We start from the raw sequence: 24,947 nt of genomic DNA, 5'->3' as shown, positions 1-24,947 counted from the left end.
TAACAGCAAAGCCAAAAGCTAATGAATGGAGTTCAGCGGTTTGTTGGCAATACTTAAATGTTTCTATCCAGTACTGAAATATTTTCGTCCAGGAGCGCAACTCTCTGCAGTTATTTAGAAAGTAGGGATTCAAATCAAACTAAGATACTTCTCCGTGCGTCTCCACTTTCCCCAATCCGAAAAGGAGCTGTTCGCGCGGTACTGCCCCTTTAAGACCTGCTTGCTCTCGGGCTCTACAAAAGGGAGTGACCTCTGGGCTTTGACAGCTCCCCTAATAACTACCACCGTGCAGGCTCCACCCACCTGGCGACCAGCCGCGCCGATTGGCCGGCGGGCCGGTATCCCGTACTCTGATTGGCTCTCCGCTTCCCCTGAGCGAACCTTTAGAACTCTGAGACAGACAATATTCTGTTACATTGTAGCAAAATGGCGACTGTCATTCACAACCCCCTGAAAGCGTAAGTAAGACTAAAAAATGTACATATTCCGCGTGGTTTCAATATGAAAAAAAAGGCGCCTTCTGCGTGCGGAGCGCTGCCAATGCACAGCGCTTACAGGCACCTACAGCCGTGGCGGGGCTTCTCTCTTTTCTTTCAGCTCTTACTTCTTCATCTTTTTTTTTTTTTTCTAAACCCCAGCGCGCAGAAATGTCAGGAGATGCAATTAACAAGGAGAAAATTGTTACATTTGTGTTCTTTTAAACTGGTGGACCGAGAAGAGAGGGGTTGTCGGTAGGGGAGCCAGGCGCTCGCGAGCTCTACAGCTAGGGGATCGTGGGCAGCTCGGGGACAGCACGGTCCCCTGAGTCTCCCCGGCTTCGCGGGGCGGGGAGCGCGGCGCGCGGCGCGGGGGTGGCGGGGCCGGCCCTGCTGGGGGCTAGCGCTGGACTCTGGGGCCGCCTTGGGCGCACTTGGCTGAGCCCCGCGCCTCCGGAGCCCGCGGCCCCCCGCCCGGCTGCTAGGTCCTCCGGGGCGACCGGACCGCGGCAGCTCTGGAGTTTGCAGGGCGCTCTCTGCCTTCCGATCGCTTGCGGGGAGTTTGTGCAAACCTTCCGGAGTTGGGAGCACCGCAGGGGGGAGCAGCGGGTCCCGGGAGCCCTGGGGCCCAGGTGGTTGCCCGGGGCTTTCCTGCCGGGGCAGCCCCCGGGAACGTGACGGCGCTTCGGGCGATCGCCGGTGTGTCTACGGGTGTGTTTGTCCGGGAATGGGCTGTAGTAAATGAACGACTCGGGTTAACTTCGGGTTGATTTGGAGACAGGGAAGAGCTGCAGGTCTCATAAATGGTGTTCTCGGCTCCTGCGGGTGAATAGCCGAGGCGAGCGAGAGGCAGCTTATTGGGGAGCTCGCCGTCCGAGCCGGCAGCGTCTGCTCCCGGCCAGAGCGAGGGGCAGGTGCCTCTGGCCGCCGCCGGGAGACTTTGAGCGGACGCCCAGATCCGGGACGGAGGGGGGCGGGTTGGGCGAGGACACGCAGGGGCCAGCCCCGGGTCCCACAGCCAATTCCTGCCCGCCTTCCTCCCCCACTCCTTTTTATCCTGGCTTCCTTCCTTCCTTCCTTCCAGTCGGTGGAACTGTTAAGCCGCCAAGTCCGCTCGCGATCGCGGAGCCGGGGGTGGTTCGGAAAACTAGCATCGCTCTAAAAGGGGTGCTACTGGCCGTGATGTTGGCAGAGGGGCGCTCCCTCGGATCGCGGCGCGACGTGGGTGGGTGGCTGGGTGGGGGGTTTGCGCGCCTGGGATTAGGACTTCGCAGCTGGGCTGGAAGCCGCGGGCGAGAGGAGAGAGGGAGGTGCGGGTGTGTGTGGGGGGCGGCGGGGGGGCGTTTCGTGCCGAATTCTCTACGGTGCGTGGCTGATGCCCACTCTGGTTCTTTCAACTCAGCGCCTCCGCGTCCGCACCCGCGGCTCCCCTAGGAGTTGAAAGCCAGGTTCTCACGCGGGGTGGGAGGAGGGCAGCGGGGGGGTGGGTCTTAACGCGAAGGAAAGCGCAGAGAGAATGGGAAGTGTTTGCACCAGCTATCTCCTATCGGTAATAGGGGAAAAGGGTAGGAATGTCCCGGATCTCGGAGTTATATATATATATATATATATACACATACACACACGCACACACACACGAACGCTGCTAAGAGGACGTTGGAAGCTGGGGCTGATTAGAGAGCAGCTCCCGGCTTCAGTTCTCGCTCGGAAGCTCCGACACCCTGCACTTGAACGCCACAGTGTTTCACCCAAGAAAGCAAATGTTTCATGGCAGAATAAATGGGCGTAACTTCGCGGCATCCCCTCTCTTCGTCGCTCTCGCTAGCCACATCGCTGATGCTGTGAGTTTTTAACCGAGCCCACAGCTGATTCGCAGTTTTCACATTTCCAGCCGAAAACGCATAGCGGGGCGGATGCCTTCTGGTAAACTCAAGTTAGAGAAATCTATTTCGCCTGTGCGCCAGGTTTGTTTCCTGTTGGGAAAGCGGTACCTTCGTTACCGTGGAACCCGCTTACGCGCGGGCGGGCGCAATATCTCTGTACTCATTCTTGCCCGCTCCAGTTTTTTGTTTCTGTTTATTTTGGACCGCTGAAGGATGCGTTTTGCGGGGAGGGTGTATGTGTGCGGTGGGGTTAGAAGTGCGGAAAGGGACAGAGTCGCGGGCTGGTTATTGGAATTAGTTCTGAATTATTACACTTGTACTTTGTAAATTAGAAACAGTTGCAATGTGATGTATTTGTAATTCCGTGTCGACACACACACACACACACACACACACACTAGCATACACACGACACTCCAGTCGGCTTTTTCTAGGTGGCAGTTGAATGGTCATTTATAATTAGCCGCTCATTTTTTGCATCCAGATCCCTTTCCCTGGGGATAAGTGGGTGTAAACAATACCACCAACCAGCCGAGCCTCCTGCGCCCTAGACGGTTTTTAAACTCCTAACACAGGAGCATGCACGACGTTACGGGGAGACCGACATCATCTGCCTTTATTTTGAAAAACAACTTGTTTAATAGAACATCTTATATGTTTCATTTGTTTTTAGAAGTTGCTGATCAGGAAACAATACACACGTGAATAAATTATGCATGGGATAAATTAGAACAAAGCGCAGAGGCACATCAAGCGGAAGGGATGGATGGTGGTGCTGGGAGGAGGGGAGCAGGGAGAAAGGTTTGGAGAGCTACGTTTTTATCCTCCTGTGTCCCTCCTGACAATGAAACGGAGCTGAACAGCATTAGCATTTTCTGTCTGCGTTCAGAGTCTTTTTCTTCCTTCCCTTAAAAAAAAAGCCAACACCAAGGACGCCCCCTATAGAAACTGGTCGCACAAAGGTTTCCTCTAGGACGGGGGATAAAGTGGCAGTAGGTAATGTTCTGGAAGAAACGAGCAACACCTCTTTAGGGCTCTGCCTAAGCTGCGTAGAGACCATTTTTCATTATACCAGATTTTTCCACGTGGAACATTCAGTAATTCAATAGCTTGAATAATATTGGACGGCACAGTTTGAATCTCATTGCTTTGGGGTCTTCTGTTGGGCCCCAAGCTCCTGGAGTCACATCTTCTCTCTCAGCAGTTCAGCTTTCTTCTTGCCTGTCTTTGATCTCCCTTCAACTCCCTTTCTTATTCCTCCTCCTTGTACCCTTCAGCCCCTTCCTCTCTGAAGTTGACAGCCTGGCTTCTCTGTCTGTTGTCGCCTTTAACATCTTATTACTGCCCAACAGGGTGTTAGAGGCAGAAACAGGAGCCGCCTGGACTGATCAGATCACAAAGGGAACGCAGCAGGTGGGCCCACAACCAAGCAGTCACATCTGGGCAGATAGAATATGAAAGCATCGATGGACATGTATGATGTGTAAATAGGTATTGCACATTATTTAATTTAGCAGCTACATTGTCTGAGCCTAGATGTGTGAGTCACCCTTATTTCTTACATGGACAAGCAAGATAAGGGCCGTGTAGGGAAGTAAATACATGTAGGTAACATAAATATGGATTTGATAATCCATTTGTCTATGTGTAAGTCTGCCACATTACCTATCATATTCTGGTTGATTGCTACATACCTAGGGAACATAGTGCCCTTTTTTTTTTTTTGCTCTGCTATATTCTTAAAAAAATTAAAAAAATTTTTTATGTTGGGGTATAGTTGATTGACAAACATAATGCTTTAATATAAATTCTAATCTTATTTGATATTCTACTTCACGTTTACCACCCTCCCCCAAATCTGCTATCAACACTTTAAAAACTTACTCTTTTATTGAGTTATCAAAACCCTGGTTTGTAGGCACTTAACTGGGAATGTCTGCCACCTTCTGCCAGACTGGACTATGCACATATATATCTATTATACTAACTGCCTGCTTAGAAAAGAGTAACCGTTATTATTATTTAATTATTCCATATAAACCAACAAGGATTTATCCCAAGTAACTATTTGTTTATAAATAATGAGACCAGTAGACTGGTCATACCTATAACATGTGAACATCTAGATATGTAGTTGTATTGAAACATTTTTGTAAGGAGTTTCAGAGGGTAAAGTGTCTGCCTGCAATGCAGGAGACCTGGGTTCAATCCCTGGGTCAGGAAGATCCCCTGGAGAAGGAAATGGCAACCCACTCCAGTACTCTTGCCTGGAAAATCCCATGGACAGAGAAGCCTCGTAGACTACAGTCCATGGGATCGCAAACAGTCGGACATGACTGAACGTCTTCACTTCACTCCCTTGGTTGGAGGCTTTTTAAAAAGAAACAAACCTCTGTTTTGTAATTAAGGACACAACTCTGTGAGAAGCAAATATACTTACTCAGCCAAGGTCAAACAGCTGGTCATGTGTATAGATGGACCTCAGATCTCGTCTTTTTATTCATTCTCTGACCTGGAGACCATGTATTCTAATCTAAAGTGGTTTTGTGCCTGTGAAAGTTGTGAAATTGTTGCCACTTAGAAGCCAGACCTCACTCTTGCTGTGGCACTCAGTTTAGGTTATCAGAGAGGATGGCGCAGAGGGGACACATTCCTGGTTCTAATCTGCTTCTGGCTCTTTCTGTTGGGGTGGGGGATTTGGGTAGGTACTAAATGGGGAAAACTGGGGTTGGGATTTGTGAGCTTTCAGCTTTTTATGGACATTATTTTAGCCCCTTATGAAAAAGGACCCTCAGACATTTTAAGCCAACAGACGCCTAAGAACCACCTTCTCCATCTGCTTCTGGTTGCCACTGGGGTGAGGGCGGGGGGAAGCCTTAAATTCTCTAAACTTCATTAGCACACATTATTTTTCAGTGGGAAGCATGTCTGGTTTTGATGAGATACCCATAAAGGTTATTAATTTCTGCCAGAACCCAAATGAAGGCATCGTCACAGAAAACTGCTGGGGTTGCAGACCACCTGGGAGACATTCAGAGGTCTCCAGTTGAATGGCAGTTGCTTAGTTCTAGAAAGTGGCCTGGAATTCAGAGGCAACTTAATTGGAGACTTCTCATCCTCCTTTGTCTTTTTGGAACCATGCAGGTGGCTGAAATTTAGGTACATCTGAGAAACACCATAATGTCTAAAGCTGTTCCAGAGCCATCTGCTCAGATCAGTGCAGAAAATAAAATGCCATGGTCAACCAAGCTTTGTTTTGAGCTTGCACCAGAAAAAGAAAGGAAACTGAGGCTAATTTTCAGTTTTGAAAGTACAGCCATCCTGATTGTAGTGGTGCTGGGTGTGGGTCATGAAAAGCATCAGAACTCAGGCCTGTCTATTATCCCAACCTCTGCAAAGTAACTTTTGTGGTTTCTGAGTGTTCTGAAAGTCACTAGAAGACAAATGTAGCCCAATGTGGCAAGCCCCTGAAATGCCACAACCACTGAAACAGTTTTTGCCCAGCCATGGTTTTCCAGCAGGGGCCTATGTAAGCATGACCCTAGTATTAAATAATCTTTAAACATGTAGGTATTTAACAAGAAAAGATAAAGAAGTGGCCTGGGGAGAGGGGATGCGGAGGGGATAGGTAAGTGGATAAAACTACTGTGTGGTCTGGAACTCTGAGAAGATGATTGTTTAACAGCAAGAGAGACTGATGTTATGATCTATTGCAAGTTCCAAAGTTTTCTTTAGTTGTGTGAGCAACTGGGGAGAGATGAGGTGTTGTGGTGTTTTTGTAATCTGTTTTTCTTATTGGTCCGGTTACTAGTGTTTCACAGTCTGTCAACCCATATGGATGAATGGAGCTAGCATCGTAAAACTGTCACTGAAGGAAGGTTTTTGAAGCCTGTGATTTGCATCAGAGTTTTAAAAGCAGTGGTTAGGAGGTGTTTGGGTCGGGGGAGGGGAGAAGAGGAGCAACCTGTGCTGGGAATGTCTAGGTTGTGTGTTTGTGAATAGTAGTAGTGGGTGGGGGGTTACAAGGAAAGCAGGCTAAGATTTAGGGGGCTGTGTTTGAAAGCAGGGAGGGGCAGGAGCTCCTAATAATGGGGTTCAAATAGCCCACGTTGAGACCTTCACCTCCAGGACTTAGTTCTGAGTCCAAGGAACAATGATGATACGTGTCTAATCCCCCTTTCCACCCTCTCCTCCCTCCTCGAGTCCAGAGCTTGCCGTCATCTTAGATTGCTAAGAAATGAGTGAGTTTTTCTCATTGTTATTCACTTCGATAATCTGCTGTGGTATTAACTTCAACTGGAAGCTCCACCAGAAAAGGTTTTTCAGTTCTCAAACTTTCACCGGTCATCCCTATGGCCTTATGTCAAACTCCATCCCTCTTATACTTTCTCACCAGTGACTATGCCTTTGTAGCTTCAGAAGTAAAATCTTCAGGGAGAGGATCCCGGAGATTTGAGCTCAGTTTTCAGCCCTACTTCTCACCAGCTATGAGACCTTAGACTCAGAACTTCTCTGAGCCACATATTCCTTGTCTTAAAGATGAGGGTGATGCACCTTGATTGCCAAATTCCTTTCCAGTAAAAAACTGGGGGCTCTTAGACTATGGTTGATTAGGAAGGATGAGGAGGACAGTTAGGGACCAGTGTTTGAATTCCTCCTCATTTTTTAAGTGTGGCTCTAAAAGGGAGTTAAGACTGGTAAGCTCTCCTGTAGTTTCATCTTCTCTGGTTCCTGTCTTGCCACCTTCTGTTGCCACTGGGCTCTGATCTCTCTCTTCTCAGGGCCCAAGGCTGAGGGCCAGGTGGTGGCCCATTGAGAACATAGTCTTTTCTTCTGATGCTCCCTTTTGAACACTTATCTCCTCATTAACACTCCAACCAGGGGATGAAGACGGGAAAGAGAAATGAGAAGATTAATTGGCCTATTTTTTTCTGTTTACAAGCACTCAGATTATGTTTTTGGTTGTGCAAAAGACTAGAATTATTGAGAACATCTATCTTTTTCTTCCTGTTTTGTGTAAATGTATGGTGGAAAAAAGGGAACCAAGCAAAAGATTTTCTTCTCTGGATTTCATTTATCTACAGTCTCCTTCAATCTACTGTTCTTCTAACATGGCACCCATCCCAGTTAACATGGAAATAAATGCTTATTTCGTTTCCATTTGGGCAGTTGCAAATACCCGACCATTCAGTGAACTGCAGTGGCTGGGCCTGTACTGATGTCTCAGTGAGCTTCCTCTGTTGCACCCCGTGATGCTGCTGAGGAAATGGAGGTGTTCAGTAGACACACAGAGTCTGGCCTTACACAGGTGGGTATTAGCAGTGTCTAAAGTGGAATTCACTGCCTCTCATTCAGTGACATGCCTCCAGAACATGCCAGATTCCTCTGGAGGCATTATTATCAGGCTTTCCTTTGGTTGACAGCTAGCTCCCTTGGCAATTTTCTACATGTCTAAAGGAGGACGAGGGGGTTGTTAAAGCCATCAGAGCATTCACAGAAGCCTGAACTGTGAGAATTAGGCAAAATGAAAGAAAAAACAAAATGGTCACCTTGACCTCCAGGCTACAGAGGCAGTCCCTTAAATTTTTTTGTACTTGTGGTAAGATGTATCAATACATAACATGTATATTTAGCATGTATGACATGTAGACATACCATTTTAGCCTTTTTTAAAGTGTTCAGTTCACTGGCATTAAGTACATTCATAGTGTTGTATAACTACCAGAATATTCTGTATTCATTTCCAGAATTTAAAAAGTCATCCTAAACACACTCTATATCCATTAAACAATAACATCCTCTGTTTTAATGAGGACATCCTCCTCCCACCCCATCCCAGTTTCTGGTAACCACCATTGTACTTTCTGTCTGTATGAATTTGCCTATTCTAAGCACCTCATATGAGTGGAATCATACAATATCTGTCCTTTCGTGACTGGCTTATTGCACTTAGTATGGTGTTCTTAGTGCTCATCTGTGTTACAGCATGTGTCAGGACTTCCTTCCTTTTTATGGCTGAGTAATAGTCCACTGTATATATATGCCTTATTTTGCTTATCCATGCATCCAGGGATGGGTCCTGGGGTTGTTTCCATCTTGTGGCGTTTGTGAATAATCCTGCTATGAACATGGGTGTGTAAGTAGCTGTTTGAATCCCTGCTCTCAGTTCTTTGGGGTATATGCCTAGACCCCCCCTTCATTTTTAGACTCATTAAGATTCATGGAGTACATTTCTAGATAGTACAGGCAACTCCTTTCTTCTAAACTTAAAACAAATACTCATGGCATCATAGAATTCAACCTCTTTACCTGCCTCCCCCTTTAGGACTACCACTATTTTGGGGGTGGAGGATAAATGCCCCGGGAACTCAGAGACTCACTTCTTTTATCCCCAGCCATGAGGATTGCCTTCATCTTGTCACCACCCCCCCCACCCCCAACCCGTTGAGGGCAGGGACTCCGTTGGGGTCAGGGTCTGGACCTGGGGAGGCCCCAGAGGCTGCAGCACTAGTAGTCACCTGGTGGGGCTGGAGCGAAGGTTTCCCAGGCAGAGTGGAGGTCTCATCAGGCAGCAGGTGTTCCTGCGGGAAACACCTGGGATGACAGGACAGCTTGAAGGTCAGGAGGTAGTAAATCTGACCTATCTTTTCATAAGGGGAGCAGGGCATGCATCTCCTTTGGCCTCCCTTCCCTGCGCTCAGCCCTGCTTACCTCCCCCTGAAGGGCCCAAATGCAACAATGGATGTGAAAGCACTTCAGAAAGTGTAAAGTACAAATGGGAGGTGTTACTAGAGCTGCCAAGTTTCCCCGTAGCTAACCGCGGGGGGGGGGGGGGGGGGGTGGGGGGGGGGTGGGGGGGGGTGGGGCGGGGGGGGGCTTCTCAGAGAGTCAACAATATCGCAAGTATCAAACATCACTTTATTATATTAAAACTAAAATTAATGAAAAGATCCTGGCATTCCACGTCCTGTCTAACCATTGTTTCTCAGGAAATGCAAAGCCTCACTCATCCAGCTGTGTGTAAATAGCCCTGGAATCTCAGTGGGGTTTTCCCATCTTCTGGGTTTGAAATAGGTGAGAAGAGGAGCTCAAGGGAAGCCTTCGTTTCATTTTCCATTGTCAACCCCATACTGAGTCCATCCTCAATCAGAGGAAGCAGAAGCTGGCGGGCAGAGGGAGCATTCTCCTGGAACTTGGGCTCTGGTCATCCAGCAGTCTCTGGCTCCTTCTACCAAGAAGACTCCAGGGAGAGAGAAGGGAAGAAGGTGGGGCTGGGGTTTAAATCTGCTAGTAAGCAAGGAGGATGTAATGTTGGCGTTAGGGGTCAGTGGCAAGAATTAATTCTTTGTACATGAGTAGATGTGGGCAGCATGGTGGTGAGGGTCAGACCTCAGAATAACAGAGTTATTTGCCAGCCTTGGAAATGCTTCAGATTCAAGCTTGCTGCAGAAACACAGCATTCCTGTACTTTATAAAAGCAAATTAAGTAAGAAATGTCATCCTTGCTCCCATTCTCCTCAACTAAGGACTCTTTACTTGTCTTTGTTGGGCTGCTAGTTGAGCTTAGTGAGAACTATCTCACCCTCTTTGGAACTTTCTTCATCCTGTCCTGGCCAGTCCTGCCTGCCAGTCTGCCCCTTGGTCCTAAGCAGCATAGTAGCCTCCCTCTTGGCATCTAGGACCTTCCACTCCAAGGAAGGCCTCCAGTCTGTCTGTTTCTCCTTCCAGATCCTTGATCTTTGACAGGACAAAGTAAATGCTTGTAAACCGGGAGGTGGACTGTTCCCCTAGGCGGCTAGGGAAGCCACTGTTGTTTGTGGGGGCGGGGGAGGAGGGGAGGCAATGTGGTGCTGGAGGTGGGGGAGGGCAGGGTGGATGGGGTAGTCGAAGTGGAGAGAATATATTCTCTCCTGCTAATTATTTTCCCTGAGGACTTAGCCAATGCAGAACCATCTATTATCGTGGGAGCGCTCTATGGTGATTCTGCCTGTGATGAATGCTAAGTGGAAACAAGCAAGAAAAATTAACAGGCGGCTGCTTCTGTCCACCTAATTAAAATGCATATCCAAATGCATAATTCCTTATGTTTCCCCATGCACACACTCCCCTTCCAATCCCAATTCTATGGAGGAAAAAAACCCTACTTTCTCCCAATCATTTCTCTTGATTATACTTCCATCAAGAGAGAACTGGAGGGTTCCTTTAGAATAGTGAAGGGCCATTTTTGCAACACTCTAAAATTGCTGGGTTTTTTTTTTTTTTTTTTGGTTAGATTGGCCCCCAAAATTCTGAGCTCTTTTTTGTTTAAAATGAAGAACAGAAACTTTATCTGACTGCAGAGACAAGGGAGAAGGAAGGAAGTAGAAAAAGAAAAGGGGTAGGGGGAGAGAGAAAGCAAGAAAGAAAAAAGAAAGTTCCCACAGTTTCCACTGACCTTTAGTTTTGTGCTCAAAGTCTGGCTTGGATCAGCAATGAGAATTTTGAAGGTCTTTTCTATCTCCTCTTCCTCTTCATTCCTTTCTCTGACTTGGCACTACTTCCCTCAGCCCCTCAAAGAAACATAGTCCAGAATTTTTCAGAGAGATTTTAGAAGATGCATCTACCTGTGCAGATCAGGTAGACAGAAAAAAGCAAAAGCCTGTGTCCTGGGGGCAAGATCAGAGATGCTGACATCAAGGTCCTAAGTATGCCTTAAACAAACAATACCTCTTCATCCCTCTCTTCCTCACTTTTTGTTCATCCAAATGATCAAGTTCTCCCCCTCGGAAGAACAGTTTTAGTCAGGGGTCATAAAATATTTAATAAGATATGAAACTTAAGTCACTGTGTTCAATTCCATGTCACTGCCATCTTGGCAGTGGTGCCCCTCCCCCGGAAAGCATCCCCCCACCCCCCCATTCTTGAAGCCCCTTGACTGCCCTCCACAGCAGCCCCAGCTGTTGATTTATCAGGGCCGGCTGGCTCAGCAGTGCATGGAGATTGCTTTTAATTAACTCTCTTCATTTTTCCCAATCTTCAGGGAGCAGCAGCCCTTTAATGATTTTAATATTTTATCTGGATTTATATCCGCCTTATTTGTTGTTGTTTGACTTCCGCATTTGTTCTTCCTGAATCGCTTCCAGACTGATCTATTTGTGTACCCCTTTCCCCTGTCCCCCAAGACCTTCCAGGAGGAAAGGTGCTGAAGAAGACCCACCCTCTCTTCCCAAGCTGTCTACCACCGCATAGAGAGAGGTGCCAAGTGTTGGTCTCTGCCATGGTTTGGATGAGAACTTTTGTCTTAGGAATCCCAGTCTCACCTGACTTAGCTGAAGGAGTCTCTGAGCTTCTCATTAAAGGGGGGGGGGGGGGGGGCGAATCTGAATTTTAGAAAGTGAGAATTTTCTAATCTCTTTGCCTCTTTCATGCTTGCTGCCTCTATGAGGGAGTGAGCGCCCTGGAGAGTTGGATAAAAACTGCTTCCAGGGCTTGGAGGTATGTCATCTTGCCCATTCCAACCTGACATAGTTTAATGGAACTCTCTGGAGGATGATGACTTCAGGGCGGGGCTGGAGGTAGGTGCCTTTTCATACTGTTCATGGGATTCTCAAGGTAAGAATACTGAAGTGTTTGCAGACAAGTCTTCATGCCACATTCCATGTCTTTAGATGTGGCTGGAATTTGCTCTGCAACTAACTGCAAAGACTCTGAAAGAGGGCCTGCAGAGGGACCAGTTGCCTTCTCTGTTTGAGAGTGCCTGCTCCCTCAACCCTTGGCTCTCCGTTTCTGCACTCCCGTATTACACACCACCATTTGAACACCCTCCCACCTCCGACTTCCAGCTTCCTTTCGGCTGCAAAGTCTGCTCCTTCCCCCAACAGTCCCAGAAAGGCCCTGGCAGACAAACTTGCATGGGGGCTAGTTTTCAGAACCAACTTGTCCACAGAATACCCTTTTGACATCTCGGTTTGGTGATGTGTCTTTGGGGTTATTCGTTGCTAGGCAACTGCCAGCTAAAGTTTGAGTCTGATCTGGGGAATTGCAGTGAATTGCCCTGGGTGACTTGTATTCACATTTAGGAACTTGGCTTTACAATCCTTCAAATAAGAAGTTGAGAAGATATTTTTCCATGTGCCTTTCTGGAAAGAGGTATTGGTTTGTAAAGCCTAGCCCACCAACTGGCACACAAGTGTCTGTACTCAAAGTGTTTGTTCTGGTGATGAAAATGGTGATTTCTTCCCATCTCCTTGTATTTATCCCTTGAGGTATGCTAGCTTTGAAAACTTATGATGTGTCAGGTACTAAGCTAACTGCAGGACGCAGAGACAGAAACCATGGCTTCTATATCACAGTTTGGTATTCAGGCTACTCAGTGTCCTATTGAGTGTTTCTTCTTCACTTCTCCTTGGCAATCGCAGGCCCTTTAGAGAATCCTGTGAAAGTTCTGGATCATCTCCCCAGAAAAAATGCATATCTGCATCTGATTTTATGAGCTCACAGATGTTGAGGAGCCCTTCGGTGTATGCCCTAGAGTCCATTGGCTCCAGGTTAAGAACCTTAGATTGAGAGATGTGGGGGAGCTTGTTATCCTGAAAGGCTGCTTCTGTGTCCCTGCTCAGAGAAGTCCCTAACCCTTCTCACCGCTCCTGTAGTCTCACCAAGTGGCTCGTGCCTCCTCAGCCCCACTCTGCCCCAGTTGCACATGATGAACACCTACCTGCTCATCTTCCAGACACTTCCAAGTCCCCTCCTCTCCAGCAAAGCCCTTGCTACCCTCAGGTAGAATTGGCCATCCCTGCCCTTGGCCCCATAGTCCCAAGGATACTTCCCTCCTGGCCACTGAAACACTTAACGCTGGTTAGTTAAAATGGAAGGCCCTAGAAGGCTGAAGGGTGGCTGCCTGGGCCTTTCTGTCCCTAGGATCTAGCATCGTCTTTGTTGTTCTTTAGTCACTAAATCGTGTCTGACTCTTTTACGACTCCATGGTCTGTGGCTCACCAGGTTCTTCTGTCCATGGGATTCTCCAGGCAAGAATACTGGAGTGGGTTGCCATTTCCTATTCCAGGGAATGTTCCTGACCCAGGGATCAAACTTACACCTCCTGTGTCTCCTGCATTGGCAGGTGGGTTCTTTACCACTGCACCACCAGGGAAGTCCAATGTCTGATAAATGTGTGTGGAATGACGGAGCAAATGAAACCAGAGGCTCTTCCCGCCTAATTTGCTTCCAGTTCTTTGAAATCAACTTGGTTCTCATTCTCTCCCTGGCAGGAATTTGGAAGAGGCAGCAGAATTACTCTCCCCAAATTCTTCAAGTTCAGGAGTTGGAAGATTACCTTGCTTGCACGTGGCATGTGAGGTTGTGATGGCTGTCGGTGCCATTCATTCTAGCCCCTTGTTTTTTCACCACTTCATCCTTGTGGATCTAAAAAACTTGGCTTTCCTTCCCTTTGGTCTTGGGAATTAAAGGCAAGTCTTTTTACTCTGCCTTCTTTCAGGGATTAACTAACCTGGGGCTTGCGAGTAGCCACTGATAAATTAACCGTATTCTTATTAAGTGCCTACTTTGTGCTCAGCTGTGTATGAGATTTCCTTTACCCTTATTTATACCTGAGGATTTTTATGGGTTTTTAAGATGGAAGAGAGCAGGAGGTGCTAGTACTGCAGTGGTTTGACCCAAAGTTGGGGTCCCGTGAGAGCCTATTGCCTGCCTTCTTGAGCTTTGGAGGTGACTGTGGCCCAATCGCTGTTTTCAGGTATATATTCTTCAGGAAATTTTCCTGTACTTTAATCATGCCTATGTAGATACAACTTTGCCTATGACTCTATCCCAAACATTCAATGCAGGTAAATTTATCTGACAATGAAACAAACAATAACAGCCTGGGGATCATGTTGTTGTTGTTGCTCAGTTGCCCAGTCGCTCAGTTGCGTCTGAGTCTTTGAGGCCCCGTGGACTGCAACACGCCAGGCTTCCCTGTCCTTCCATCTCCTGGAGTTTGCTCAAACTCATGTCCGTTGAGTCGGTGATGCTATCCAACCATCTCATCCTCTGTCATCCCCTTCTCCTCCTGCCTTCAATCTTTCCCAGCATCAGGGTCTTTTCTAATGAGTTGGCTGTTCATATCAGGTGGCCAAAGTATTGGGGCTTCAGCTTCAGCATTAGTCCTTCCAGTGAATATTCAGGGTTGATTTCCTTTAGGATTGACTGGTTTGATCTCCTCGGGGATCATGGGAAGGCCTTTATTCTTCATATTGAGAGAGAGAAAAATCTCTGTTCTCATAACTCTTGCTGCTTTTCCACCCTCCAGAGCATTCAGTGTTGGGGCCCTGGAGAGGCCTGGTTCTGAGTCAGGAGGAAGGTGAACGCCAGAGATGGAGACAGGCTATTCAAGTCAAGTTTTAATCAGTCTTCGTCCACTAGACATCCTTCAATGTGGAGAGCTAGAAAGAAAATGCTGATGGTGCACACAGTACAGGCTGGAGGAGCAGAGCCCTACCAAAGAGTGTGTGAATTCAGAGGGGTCACACCACACCAGCACCTACTCTGAAAGTGAACTCGCCTTCCATCCTGGGTGGAGCCCTTTGGTACAGAGGGTGCACGTGGGCCTGTCCAGTTCCTTGTGCTCATTTCCTTTCTGGGCAGCCATCCCAGTGTAACAGACACTTATACATATTCTGTCCTCATTTTATCTAATTACACACATCTCTGGGGGATGGGAAACAGGTCTGGATCATTCGCTTTTAGGTCAGTTATGCACAGGGTAGCTGAGACGAGCGGTGATCTATGGAGTCGATGAAATTCGGGAAGCTCCCAGAGCTCCCTGGTCTGCAGCACACCAGGGGGCATTGTTTGTCATCTCAGGGGCTGGAGGTCCCAGTCAGCGCAGGGGAGGGATGGAGCCCGGCCGGTTCGTGAGTCTGAATGTAGGAACCTTTCTGAGACTGAGCTCGCTCTTGCTATCCTTGGAGCAACAGGATGCCTTTACTATTTGATGATCAGCCTAACTGAGAGGGGGCTTCCCCAGTGGCTGAGCGGTAAAGAATCTGCCTGCCATGCGGGAGCTGCAGGAGACACGGGTTTGATCCCTGGGTCAGGAAGGGTCCCTGGAGGAGGAAATGGCAGCGTACTCCAGCATTCTTGCCTGGAGAATCCCACTGACAGAGGAGCCTGGCGGGTGGGTCATGGTCCACAGGATCTCAAAGAGTTGGACAGGATTGAAGCAACTTAGCATGCACTCACGCATGCTAACTGTGAGGACCCAGTTCTATAGGTCCCTCTTCTGGGGATCATTTGTGTTCACTCATTATCTGCCTAGTATGGGTTCAGTTTCCTGAGAAATATAGAAGAAAAGATGCTCTGATCAATGCAACAGTCTCTAACATTGCCCAGTGTTCCCAAGAATTCCTTGTCTTCTTTGCGACGCAGATGAACTGGTCTGGACAATACAATAGCTCTGGAAGGTCCACACCTTTCTCCACAAACCAGAGCTGGCAGCCTTGGGCAGTCCAGCTTCCTGGCATCTCTGCTCCAGGCTCTATGGTAGCTTTTCAAATACCCAGGAAGGAAGTGAAAGTGAAAGTCACACAGTCGTGTCTCCGACTCTTTGTGACCCCATAAACTATACAGTCCATGGAATTCTCCAGGCAAGAATACTGCAGTGGGTAGCCTTTCCCTTCTCCAGTGGATCTTCCCAACCCACGGATCGAACCCAGGTCTCCCGCATTGCAAGCGGATTCTTTACTAGCTGAGCCACAAAGGAAGCCCCCAGGAAGGAAAAGCCCACTGGTTACTCTTCTTTTCTTTTGCTTTCTGCTTCTTATTTCATTTCTTGACTCAGACCTAAGGCTCCCCAGTGCTCTGGGAGCCCTAGATGGAGGAATAACCCATGTGATGCTTCATACCACGCTCTGCACCTCTAGCCTGGGTTTCCTTCTGGCCTCTTGTCCTCTTCATCTGCGCCCCACTGACATCTTTCTCCTTTTCCCTTTGCATCGCACCTTGATGAAAAAGTGTTGAAGAAGCACAGAAGGAAGGAAAGAGTATTCTATCTAGTCCCCGGGAGGGCACACTCATGCTCATCAACGGGGGAGCAGGGAGCGGGGAGGAGGAAAAGGCGAAGCTTACACACAGCAAATGGTGAGAAGAAGCGGGAGAGAGGAAACCGGGACCATGAGTTTTCCTGGTGGGAAGAACTGCGCTCGGTGAGCAGTTCAGCCCCTGAGGGGTCTGTGAAGTTGGAGGAGAGAAAGCGGTCCCGCAGCGGGGATGTGTCAGAGAAGATTTCAGGGAGGAGGTGGCTTTGAGCTGAGTTTGGAAGGGCAGAGGGAGGTTTAGGAGCGGTGGAGGGTGAGGATGGGGAAGGACGGGCACGAAAGGGATGTGAACAAAGATTTGGGAAGCATCTGAGTGACTCTTTAGAGGATCTTCTTCCTTTGTGGTGGTGTGAGTTGGAGGGGAAGGGCCAGTTGAGAAGGAATGTGTGGAGGACAGCAAATGGGTCCATTTGGCTGGATGGGAGTGGGGGTCCATGCAAGTGAAAGTGTTTGTGACTCAGTGCTCTCTGACTCTTTGCGACCTCATGGATTGTAACCCACTGGGCTCCACTGTCCATGGGATTTCCCAGGCAAGAATACTGGAGTGGAAGAAGTGGAGAAGAGCCATTCTCTTCTCCAGGAGATCTTCCCAGCCCAGGGATCGAACCTGGCTCTCCGGCATTACAAGTGGATTCTTGTCCAAGCTACCAGGAAAGTAGGAGTCCATGAATAGAAGGTAAAAATGGGAAATAGCCTGGGGCCGGTTTGTCTGAGCGGAGCAGTTTGGCAGCCAGTTTCCGGGAAGAACTTGAGCACTTCAGAGGTTGAAAGAGAAGCTTCAGGGGGAGGTAGTGGGTTGTCATTATGCGTCCCTCAGCAGGATTGTCATCTGCAGGGACCCTGTCTCACTCATCTCTTGGTTCCTTGGTTGTGTGTTCTGGGTTTTTCCCAGGGCACCCCCAGAGGACGTAAGGCAGAGGAAGACTCTAGGGGGCCTGGGCTGGTATGAGCCCCCCACCTCAGCAGGTACAGGACAGCCTTGGTCAGCCATCCAGGCAGAATGCCAAGTGAGGCAGGATGATGGGATAAAGCCCATCCCAGTGCTGGATCTAGAAATCTTTCCCCTTTCCTATGCTTTATCACCACCCCCTTTCTTTACAAAAACAATGAAAACCACCCATAAATGGTTATAAGTAAAGCATACAAGTCTATTCTAGGGAGGAAAGCATAAATGCTGACCCTCATAGCGCAATGACAGTCTAGTGCTCAGAGGATTAGTCTCACGGTTCAAATGGGAGTTGGGTGGGGGTGGGGGCAGTGAGGCTGCAAGTCTCTGAGACTGTGTTTCTTCCCCCAGGGGATGGAGGTGGTTTATTTTGAAGGTAGTTCTTTTCCACTCCTACCCAGGCCCCCCGATACTCATTCAAACTGCCCACCCAATGCCCACTCCCTCCTGCTGAAAGGCCTGGGCCCCGGGGAGTTTTATTGATAGGCCTGTGTCACCCCAGTCCTCAGGTTCCTTGGAGAGCGCAGATGCCCTGTTCTAGGGAGTGAGAGGGTGGTGAGCATGGCCATGTGGCTGGAGAGTCTGGGTCATATCCAAACCCTGGGACTGTGGGCAGGATCTCTCACCCCTCTGTGCCTCGAAGTCCTCATCTGTCAAGTGGGAGCGATGGTGCCTGCCTTTGAGGGTTGTTGGAAGAATCAAACAAGTTAATATACATTCAGGGTTAGAAGAGTTGGCCCATCTTACCCTCTTAATATTAATAGATGTTGGCAGTGACTCTGCTTTTCTATCTGCAAAATGCAGACACACTAGCTGATTTTTTCCCACACTGGCATCTTAAGGAAAATGAGATAATAAGTAGGAGAAGCTCTGATTTTCCTAGCAGAAAGAAGTTCTAGAATTCAATGGCATTACTGTCAGTAACTGTTGGAGCCAGTGTGCCAGGAGAGACTTTGAGAGGGGTTTATCTCTGGGATGCTTTGTCCAGGAGCTCAGGTGATTGCATTCTGCTGGACGGGTGCTGATCTTGGGTCTTTCTGAGAAGGAACAGAACTGCACAGGTGCAGAAACGCTGAGGTGTGCTGTGACTGAACTCTGGGCTCCTGCTTCCAGTCACTGCCACCTCCTCCAAGGGGGAGGCAAGTGCTTCCTGCCTGAATGGGCTCTGCCCTAGAAAAGGGCTTGAACAGCCTTCAGACCAAAGCGAGTGAGGGTGGGAGCTCGTCTGTGTGCTTGTCGCCCATGTGGCCCGCTGCCCCTTTATCAGACACCTTGCTCATTGCAGCCCTCCTGTCCCTGGTGCGTGTGTGTATACATGCTCCCAGCACATGCTTTTTGTAGGCAGCGATCTGTGCTTGACAAGCTGGCATTCCAAACTCCAGATCTTCCAAACACCAGACCCCTATGTTATTTTTAACTGTCGAAAGTTTTTTCCACGAGGTGTAATTGATGAGACTCAATAGCCTGGTCAGAGAATCTAAACTTGAGCTTGTTTTGTCTCCCTTGAACGGGCCTGTGTCCGATGACCAAGCAAAAAACACTGTCTCGAAACTGACTGGTCTAAATCTTCCCACCCGTCCCATCCCCCACTTCTCTTTAGGGAACAGAAGTGAACACCAAGATAACCTGAGCTCGCCTGTTTCTGTGGCTCCAGATAGGAGAGAGGCAGATCCCTTCCGTCTGTGACCTTCTCCTCCCTGCTCTCTCTCTCGGAGTCCTGATAGTGAGGGACAAAGCTACGTTTTCAGAGAGATAACAGGAAGGGCATTGAGGAGTTGGGCATGCAATCTCTTCTGGCCTTCTTTTTCAGCCCCCACATTCCCCGAGGGGTAAGTCACATTCTCCTCGTCCTCTGGGGACAGTCCTGGACAGATGCTGTTATTTCAGCATGCCCGACATCTTGTGACATCGAGTGACCACCATCCTTCTAACACTGGAGAAGATTCTCAGCTCTGCACACTCGGGACAAAGTGGCGCCCTCTCACACTGGCCTGCCATTTGCATTGCGAATTTCTTCAGCTTTGTGTGTCATTTCTTTTTTTCGTCCACACACCTCTCCAGGCCGTGGTATACTTGGCACTCACGTTAATCAAGTGTGCACAAGGTACCAGTTACTGTGGCACTGGGTATACAGTGATAAGCAAAACCAATAGAGACCCCATCTTTGTGGAGCTTGTGGTCCAGTTTGGGAGATAGACATTGATCACATACATATGTAAATAAAAGTTGAATCTGTGTTTTGTTGGAAGGTCCAGGAAGATAGAAGAGAGTGTGATAGAGGGAACTGTTCTGGTCTGGTATTTTGAGGGAAAGTTTCTTTGAAGAGGCAATGCTTCATTGCACACAGAGGGGGACAAGCATGTACAAAGGTCCCGTGGCGTGTTGGAAGAACCAGGGAATGCTGCTGTGGTTGGAGCACAAGAGAGAAAGGGAAACTGCGGCTTAATGATAGGGTAAGAGAGGTCAGGAGGGACCAGAACATGCAGGGCCTTGATGGATATTTTAAGAGTGTGTACTTTCTCTTAAGAGCAGTGAGCAGCCACGGCAGGGTTGAAGTCAGGAAGTGACTTAGTTCCATTCACAGTCTAAAAATTGTCCCCTGGCTACGGGGAGATTTAGCAAGAGAGCCTGGGAAGGGAGGGATGAGTGAGCTTCTAAGAAGGCTTTTCTGGGTAAAATTTAGGAAATAAAAACATGATGTGTGCGTGTCCACGAAGGACAAGGTGTGACCTGGACAAGCGTGTGGCAGTAGAACGTCCCCTTGAACTCCCTTCCCTGTTTCCACTCGTTCGCAGTTCCATTTGGTAGTTTACAGAAGCTGACAGCCCACCCCCATCCTCGGAGGTTTCTGATACTGGGGACAGGTCTGTTTTCCTCCCAGGCAGAGTCTGCAGCTGTCTGCTTCCCTCTGCTCTGCCTGCTGCTCCCTCCAACTGTCCTTTGAGCAACTCAACATGTGGCCTGAGGACCCTGTACACAAGGGACCTGGGTGTGAGTGGTGAAAGGTGGATTCCTGGGCTGCCTCCTGGAGCTTCAGAGTCAGAATCTCAGGGGTGAGGCCATGTAGTCTGGTTCTTGTTTTTTCTAAAGTTTGAGAACTGCTGTTCTTCCAGCCCTGCACACTAACATTACATCAGTTTCTGCAATGATGCTTTAAATGTGTGTGTGCTGGGGGTGGGGGCGGGAGGGGTAGAGGGGTACCAAGTGCTTTCAAGGTATGGAAGGTCTTCTTTGGGCCCCACAGTAATGTGCTCGAGGAGATAAGGCTCGGGTAACTTCAGTTAACAGATGGCGCTGGTGGGAGGATGGAGCTCCAACTGATGTCTGACTCCAAGCGCTTTCCTTTGCTTTCCTCTCTTCCCACCTCTGGGTGGGCAAGACTTATAATTTTATAAGCCTTAATTATAAGGACTGACTTATAATTTCCAGGTGTAGTTCCTTTTTAAAAAAAAAAAATCCAATATGTTTTTTGGGGCTCAGGGGATCCACCTAAAAAGTGAATATCCAATTAATATGTGAAAGGGTGGAATTTGGTAAGTTTATTATAATTATTATTTATATGTATATATTAATATATATATGTACTTATTATAACCTTTTAGTATGGAAAATGTCAAACCTGTACAAAAATACACAGACTATCACAAAGAATCTCCATGTGTCCATCACCCAGCCTGGCTTTAACAGTCATAAGAAGGGTGGGCATCTTTTCAGTTGTTCAGACTTTGCTCTGTGGTACTCTCATTTCTTTTTTCATTTGTTTACTGGTTTATTTAAACATTTTGTGTTACAGTTGGGTTGTCGTTGCTTTACAATGTTGTATTAGTGTCTGGTGCCTAGCAAAGTGAATCAGCTATAGTAGTGGTAGTGTTAGTTGCTCAGTTGTGTCTGACTGTTTGCGACCCCATGGCCTGTGGCCCGCCAGGCTCCTCTGTATATATACATACATCCCTCTCCTTTGGGTTTCTTCCTGATTTAGGTCCCCACAGAGCACTGAGTAGAGTTCCCTGTGCTATACAGTAGGTTTGTGATGCTCTCATTTCTGTGTCCATTGGACAAAATACCTGATAGGAGAGCAGGCAACTTTCAAAGCATCCCACCAGCTAATGACTGGAGAGGGACAAAACTTTTTTGGTTCAATTTGTTCGTCAACAGAACAGCTTGTAGACAGAGCTAGTGCTTGGATCTGTGGATCCAAGAAATACCTTGGAGACCATCAGGAGTCTCCCTCACAAGTATGACATGACATAAGAGGCCAAACAAGCTCTGCGGACAGTCCTCAGGCTCTGCACAGTTAATAGGAGGCAGGTCCTCCAGCCCTGCCTTCCTTACACGGCACTGAGGGTCTCTCGACATCTTTGCTCTAGTGTTTCCCAGCATGAAGTTATGGGACAGAAACCCCACCAGAGCCCTGGTGGTTGAAATACCAGTGATTAACCATCTCAGCTTTTGCTTCCTCTTTGTGGGGAAAAAACCCTTGGTGGAGCCTGTGGGGTAGCATACTGGTGAAAGCAAAGTGGGCTATCTGCTCAGTCTCCCTTAGCTCTGCCTGCCCTGAAATTCTAGAAGCCCTGAAGCAAAATGTGACAAATTAGCAGGTGTCATAGGCTTTCAAGAAAGGAAGAAATGGTTTCACTGGCCAGCTTCCTGGAGGAGGTGGGAGTGTTGGTGGGTATTGATGGATGGGCAGAAGTCAGGGAGCTGAGGATAAAGACGCTGTTCCTTTAAGAGAGGAACGAATCCCTCAGCACTACACGTGGACCAGGAATTCTTCAGCAGCCCCTAAAGCGGAAGGCTCTGTACTTCACAGTGAGGGGGCTACCAAGATGCAGGAGATATGCTTTCTGTTCTCCGGGAACTTTCTGTCTAGTTGAGGGACAAGACATATATTGAATATTAATATAAGTGGGAGACTCTAAGACGCTAAGATGCAGGTTGACTTTTAAGAAAAGCTTAAAGAAGAGTGTAGTAGAAACCGGAAGGTGAGTCACAAAGCAGCTCGCAGTAACAGTATCAGTGGCCGTGGACCCGGGGTCTTCTGTGTGTGCAGCTGTGGTCCAGGTGTGGCGATGACTGCATCGTCACACGGCCGCTTTTAAAGAGTCATGCTTGTTCCAGCTACCATCTCTTGAACACCTGTGTCTGCTCGGCAAACCCTGTGCAGTGTGCTTGCACACATGAACTCATTTAATCCTCTTAGGAAGCAGGCAGTATTAACAGTTATATAGGTGGGAAAACTCGGAAGAGTTTAAGCAACTTGCCCAGGACCCTAGGCATGGACCTGGGTCTGTCCATCCAAGTGAACCTGGGTTCAAAAAGGAAGTGTGAGAAGCAGCCAGGCTGAGTAGTTGGGAGGGAGAGAGCTAGACAGGTAACAGAGGACCTATTCTAGACACCTGTGTGAAAAGTGTGGTGTGGATCCTGTAGGTTTTGGGGTATTATTTAGGGTATGGCAGGATGGGCATTTGAGGGTGGTTAATTTGCAGGATGGTGTGAGTGGGGAAGCTGCGGCAGGAAGTGACTGGGGTCTATGAGGGGGTGGCGGTGGGAATGCGCCTGGTCAGACCGAGTAATGAAAATCCTTACAGCCCATCAAACTTAATTAAAATCAAATAAACACTCAGGCAAAACCCATCTCATACCAAGTAGGGTGTCAGGTGAGCTGCAGGGACATAGAGCTTCGTCCTTACGTAATACTGGTGAAGTATGCCTGTGCTTTGCGTCAACAGGCCCCCTTACACAGTCACAGTGTCAGCTTGGTCCTTGGTGCCCCATCTCTCTTCTCTTTTCTCACCCCTTTCCGTTTCTTCCTGACAGTAGTTGTTTCAGTATTTTGCCATTTACCTGAAATCCCTCTCCATCCTCTCCCTCTCAGCAGATGATTTCCCCCAGACTTGTTCAAGAAAATTGAAGCCACGAGGCAAGGAACTTCCTTGTCATCCTTGCCCTTTTCCTTGTCATCCTTGCCCTTGGCCTCATCATGATGAAAGCCACCTCTTCTGAGCTCCACCCCCACCGCCCACCCCTCTTCCTGGATAACTCTCCCATTACCCTGGTATTTTTTTTTTTTCACAGTGCATACAACCCTCAGAAACTATCTTTATGCATTTGTTTACCTGTCTTATTTCTGCCTTTCCTCTTGGACCTTATATTCCACGAGAGCACAGACCGTACCTGTCTTGGGCACTGCGGCATCCATGGTCTCAGCACATAGCAAATGCCTGGAGCAATGGAAGGTGCTCAGACGTGGAAACAAATAAGCGGATTCCCATGACTTCCGCTTGCACTCATGAGTTGATCTACTCTCCTCCTGAGTGTCCTACTGCCTATTTGACTCCATCAGGTTGTCCCTCCTCAAATCTATGTTCTAAATAAAATTTTCTTCTTCCCCTTATCCTGCTTGTTCCTCTTGGGGTTCACTATCATTTAAACAAAAACCTCAGGGTCATCTTTGACTCTTCTCTCTCCTCACTCCTATATACACTTAGTCCCCAAGTCCTGTTGACTTAACCTTGGCAATACTTCTGGACTCCATCCCCTCATCCATTCGCCTCTCATTCAGGCAACAGAAGTGCTCACAGGGATGCTGGCAGGAGCTTCCTAATTGACTTCCCAACCTGTAATCTCTCCCCATGTCAAGTTGTCCCTACCCACAGGGAGAGCTCTGCACTGTTTGGGTTCTCATTACTTTTACCAGCACCTACGGATTGTAGATCCATCCATCTGCCCATCTGCCCAACTGTCTATCCATCCATGCCTGCATCTGCCCATTTATCCATCCATCCATCCATTCCATCCATCCATTCATTCATCCATCTATCCATACAACTTCTCATCCATCCATCCACCTATCCTTTCCATCCACCTATTATCTATTTACTGAGTGCCAATTGTGTGCACTGTGGGAAAACTGAGAGCACAGTCTTTCCTTTCATATCAATTTTCAGCCTTGTAGGTGGAGACAAATATACACAACCTTGACCTTGACTTGTTACAGGTGCTTTTTATTCATTCATCAACTATTTATTGAGTTTCCACCATGTGCCACACACTGCAGGTGCTGGGGATACAGCCAGTCCATAAGGCAAGGTCCCAGCCTTCATGGAGGCCACCATGCTAGCAGTGAGCAGAAATGCAGGTATAAATGCTATGGGGAATAAAGTGAGGGTGAGGGGTGCAGGTGTGTGTGTTGCCCCCTGGAGAGGGTATTCAAAGATGGCTTCATAGAGAGGGTGGTGTTTGAGCAGAGACTTGCAGGATGAGAGGGAGTGGCATGTGCAGATAGCTGGGGGAAAAGTATTCTAAGCAGAGGGAACTGCTGACGCCCTTTGCTGAGGCCCTGCTGGGCTGGGAGTGTGCTTTAGGGAGTGTGTACAGGGCATGGTGAGATACAAAGGAGGGGAGGAATTGCCCTGCTGGAGGGGCCAGGAGGCACTCCTCAGAAGAGGTGGCCAAACTCCCTAGCATGACGATTCAGCCTCACATCACACCACCTATCCGTGAACTCTGAGCTTGAATCATGCCAGACCATAGACTTTCCACCCGGGCCTTTGCTTCTCTGACCACC

The 24,947-nt window shown here is 48.2% G+C and overlaps 1 protein-coding gene across 1 annotated transcript in view; it reads left to right on the top strand.

Moving 5' to 3' along the window:
- Nucleotides 1–426: 426 nt before the first annotated feature.
- The window catches only part of DPF3 (double PHD fingers 3), a 275,837-nt gene continuing 251,316 nt past the window's right edge, over nucleotides 427–24,947 (top strand). Inside the window, exon 1 of the mRNA XM_052647385.1 lies at nucleotides 427–458. Coding sequence (XP_052503345.1) covers nucleotides 427–458 — 32 coding nt within the window. The remainder of the gene's footprint in view (nucleotides 459–24,947) is intronic.

This window comes from Budorcas taxicolor, chromosome 10, assembly GCF_023091745.1.
Source record: "Budorcas taxicolor isolate Tak-1 chromosome 10, Takin1.1, whole genome shotgun sequence".
In the NCBI taxonomy this organism is placed as follows: domain Eukaryota; kingdom Metazoa; phylum Chordata; class Mammalia; order Artiodactyla; family Bovidae; genus Budorcas; species Budorcas taxicolor.
This window is presented reverse-complemented; position numbering and strand designations above follow the sequence as displayed.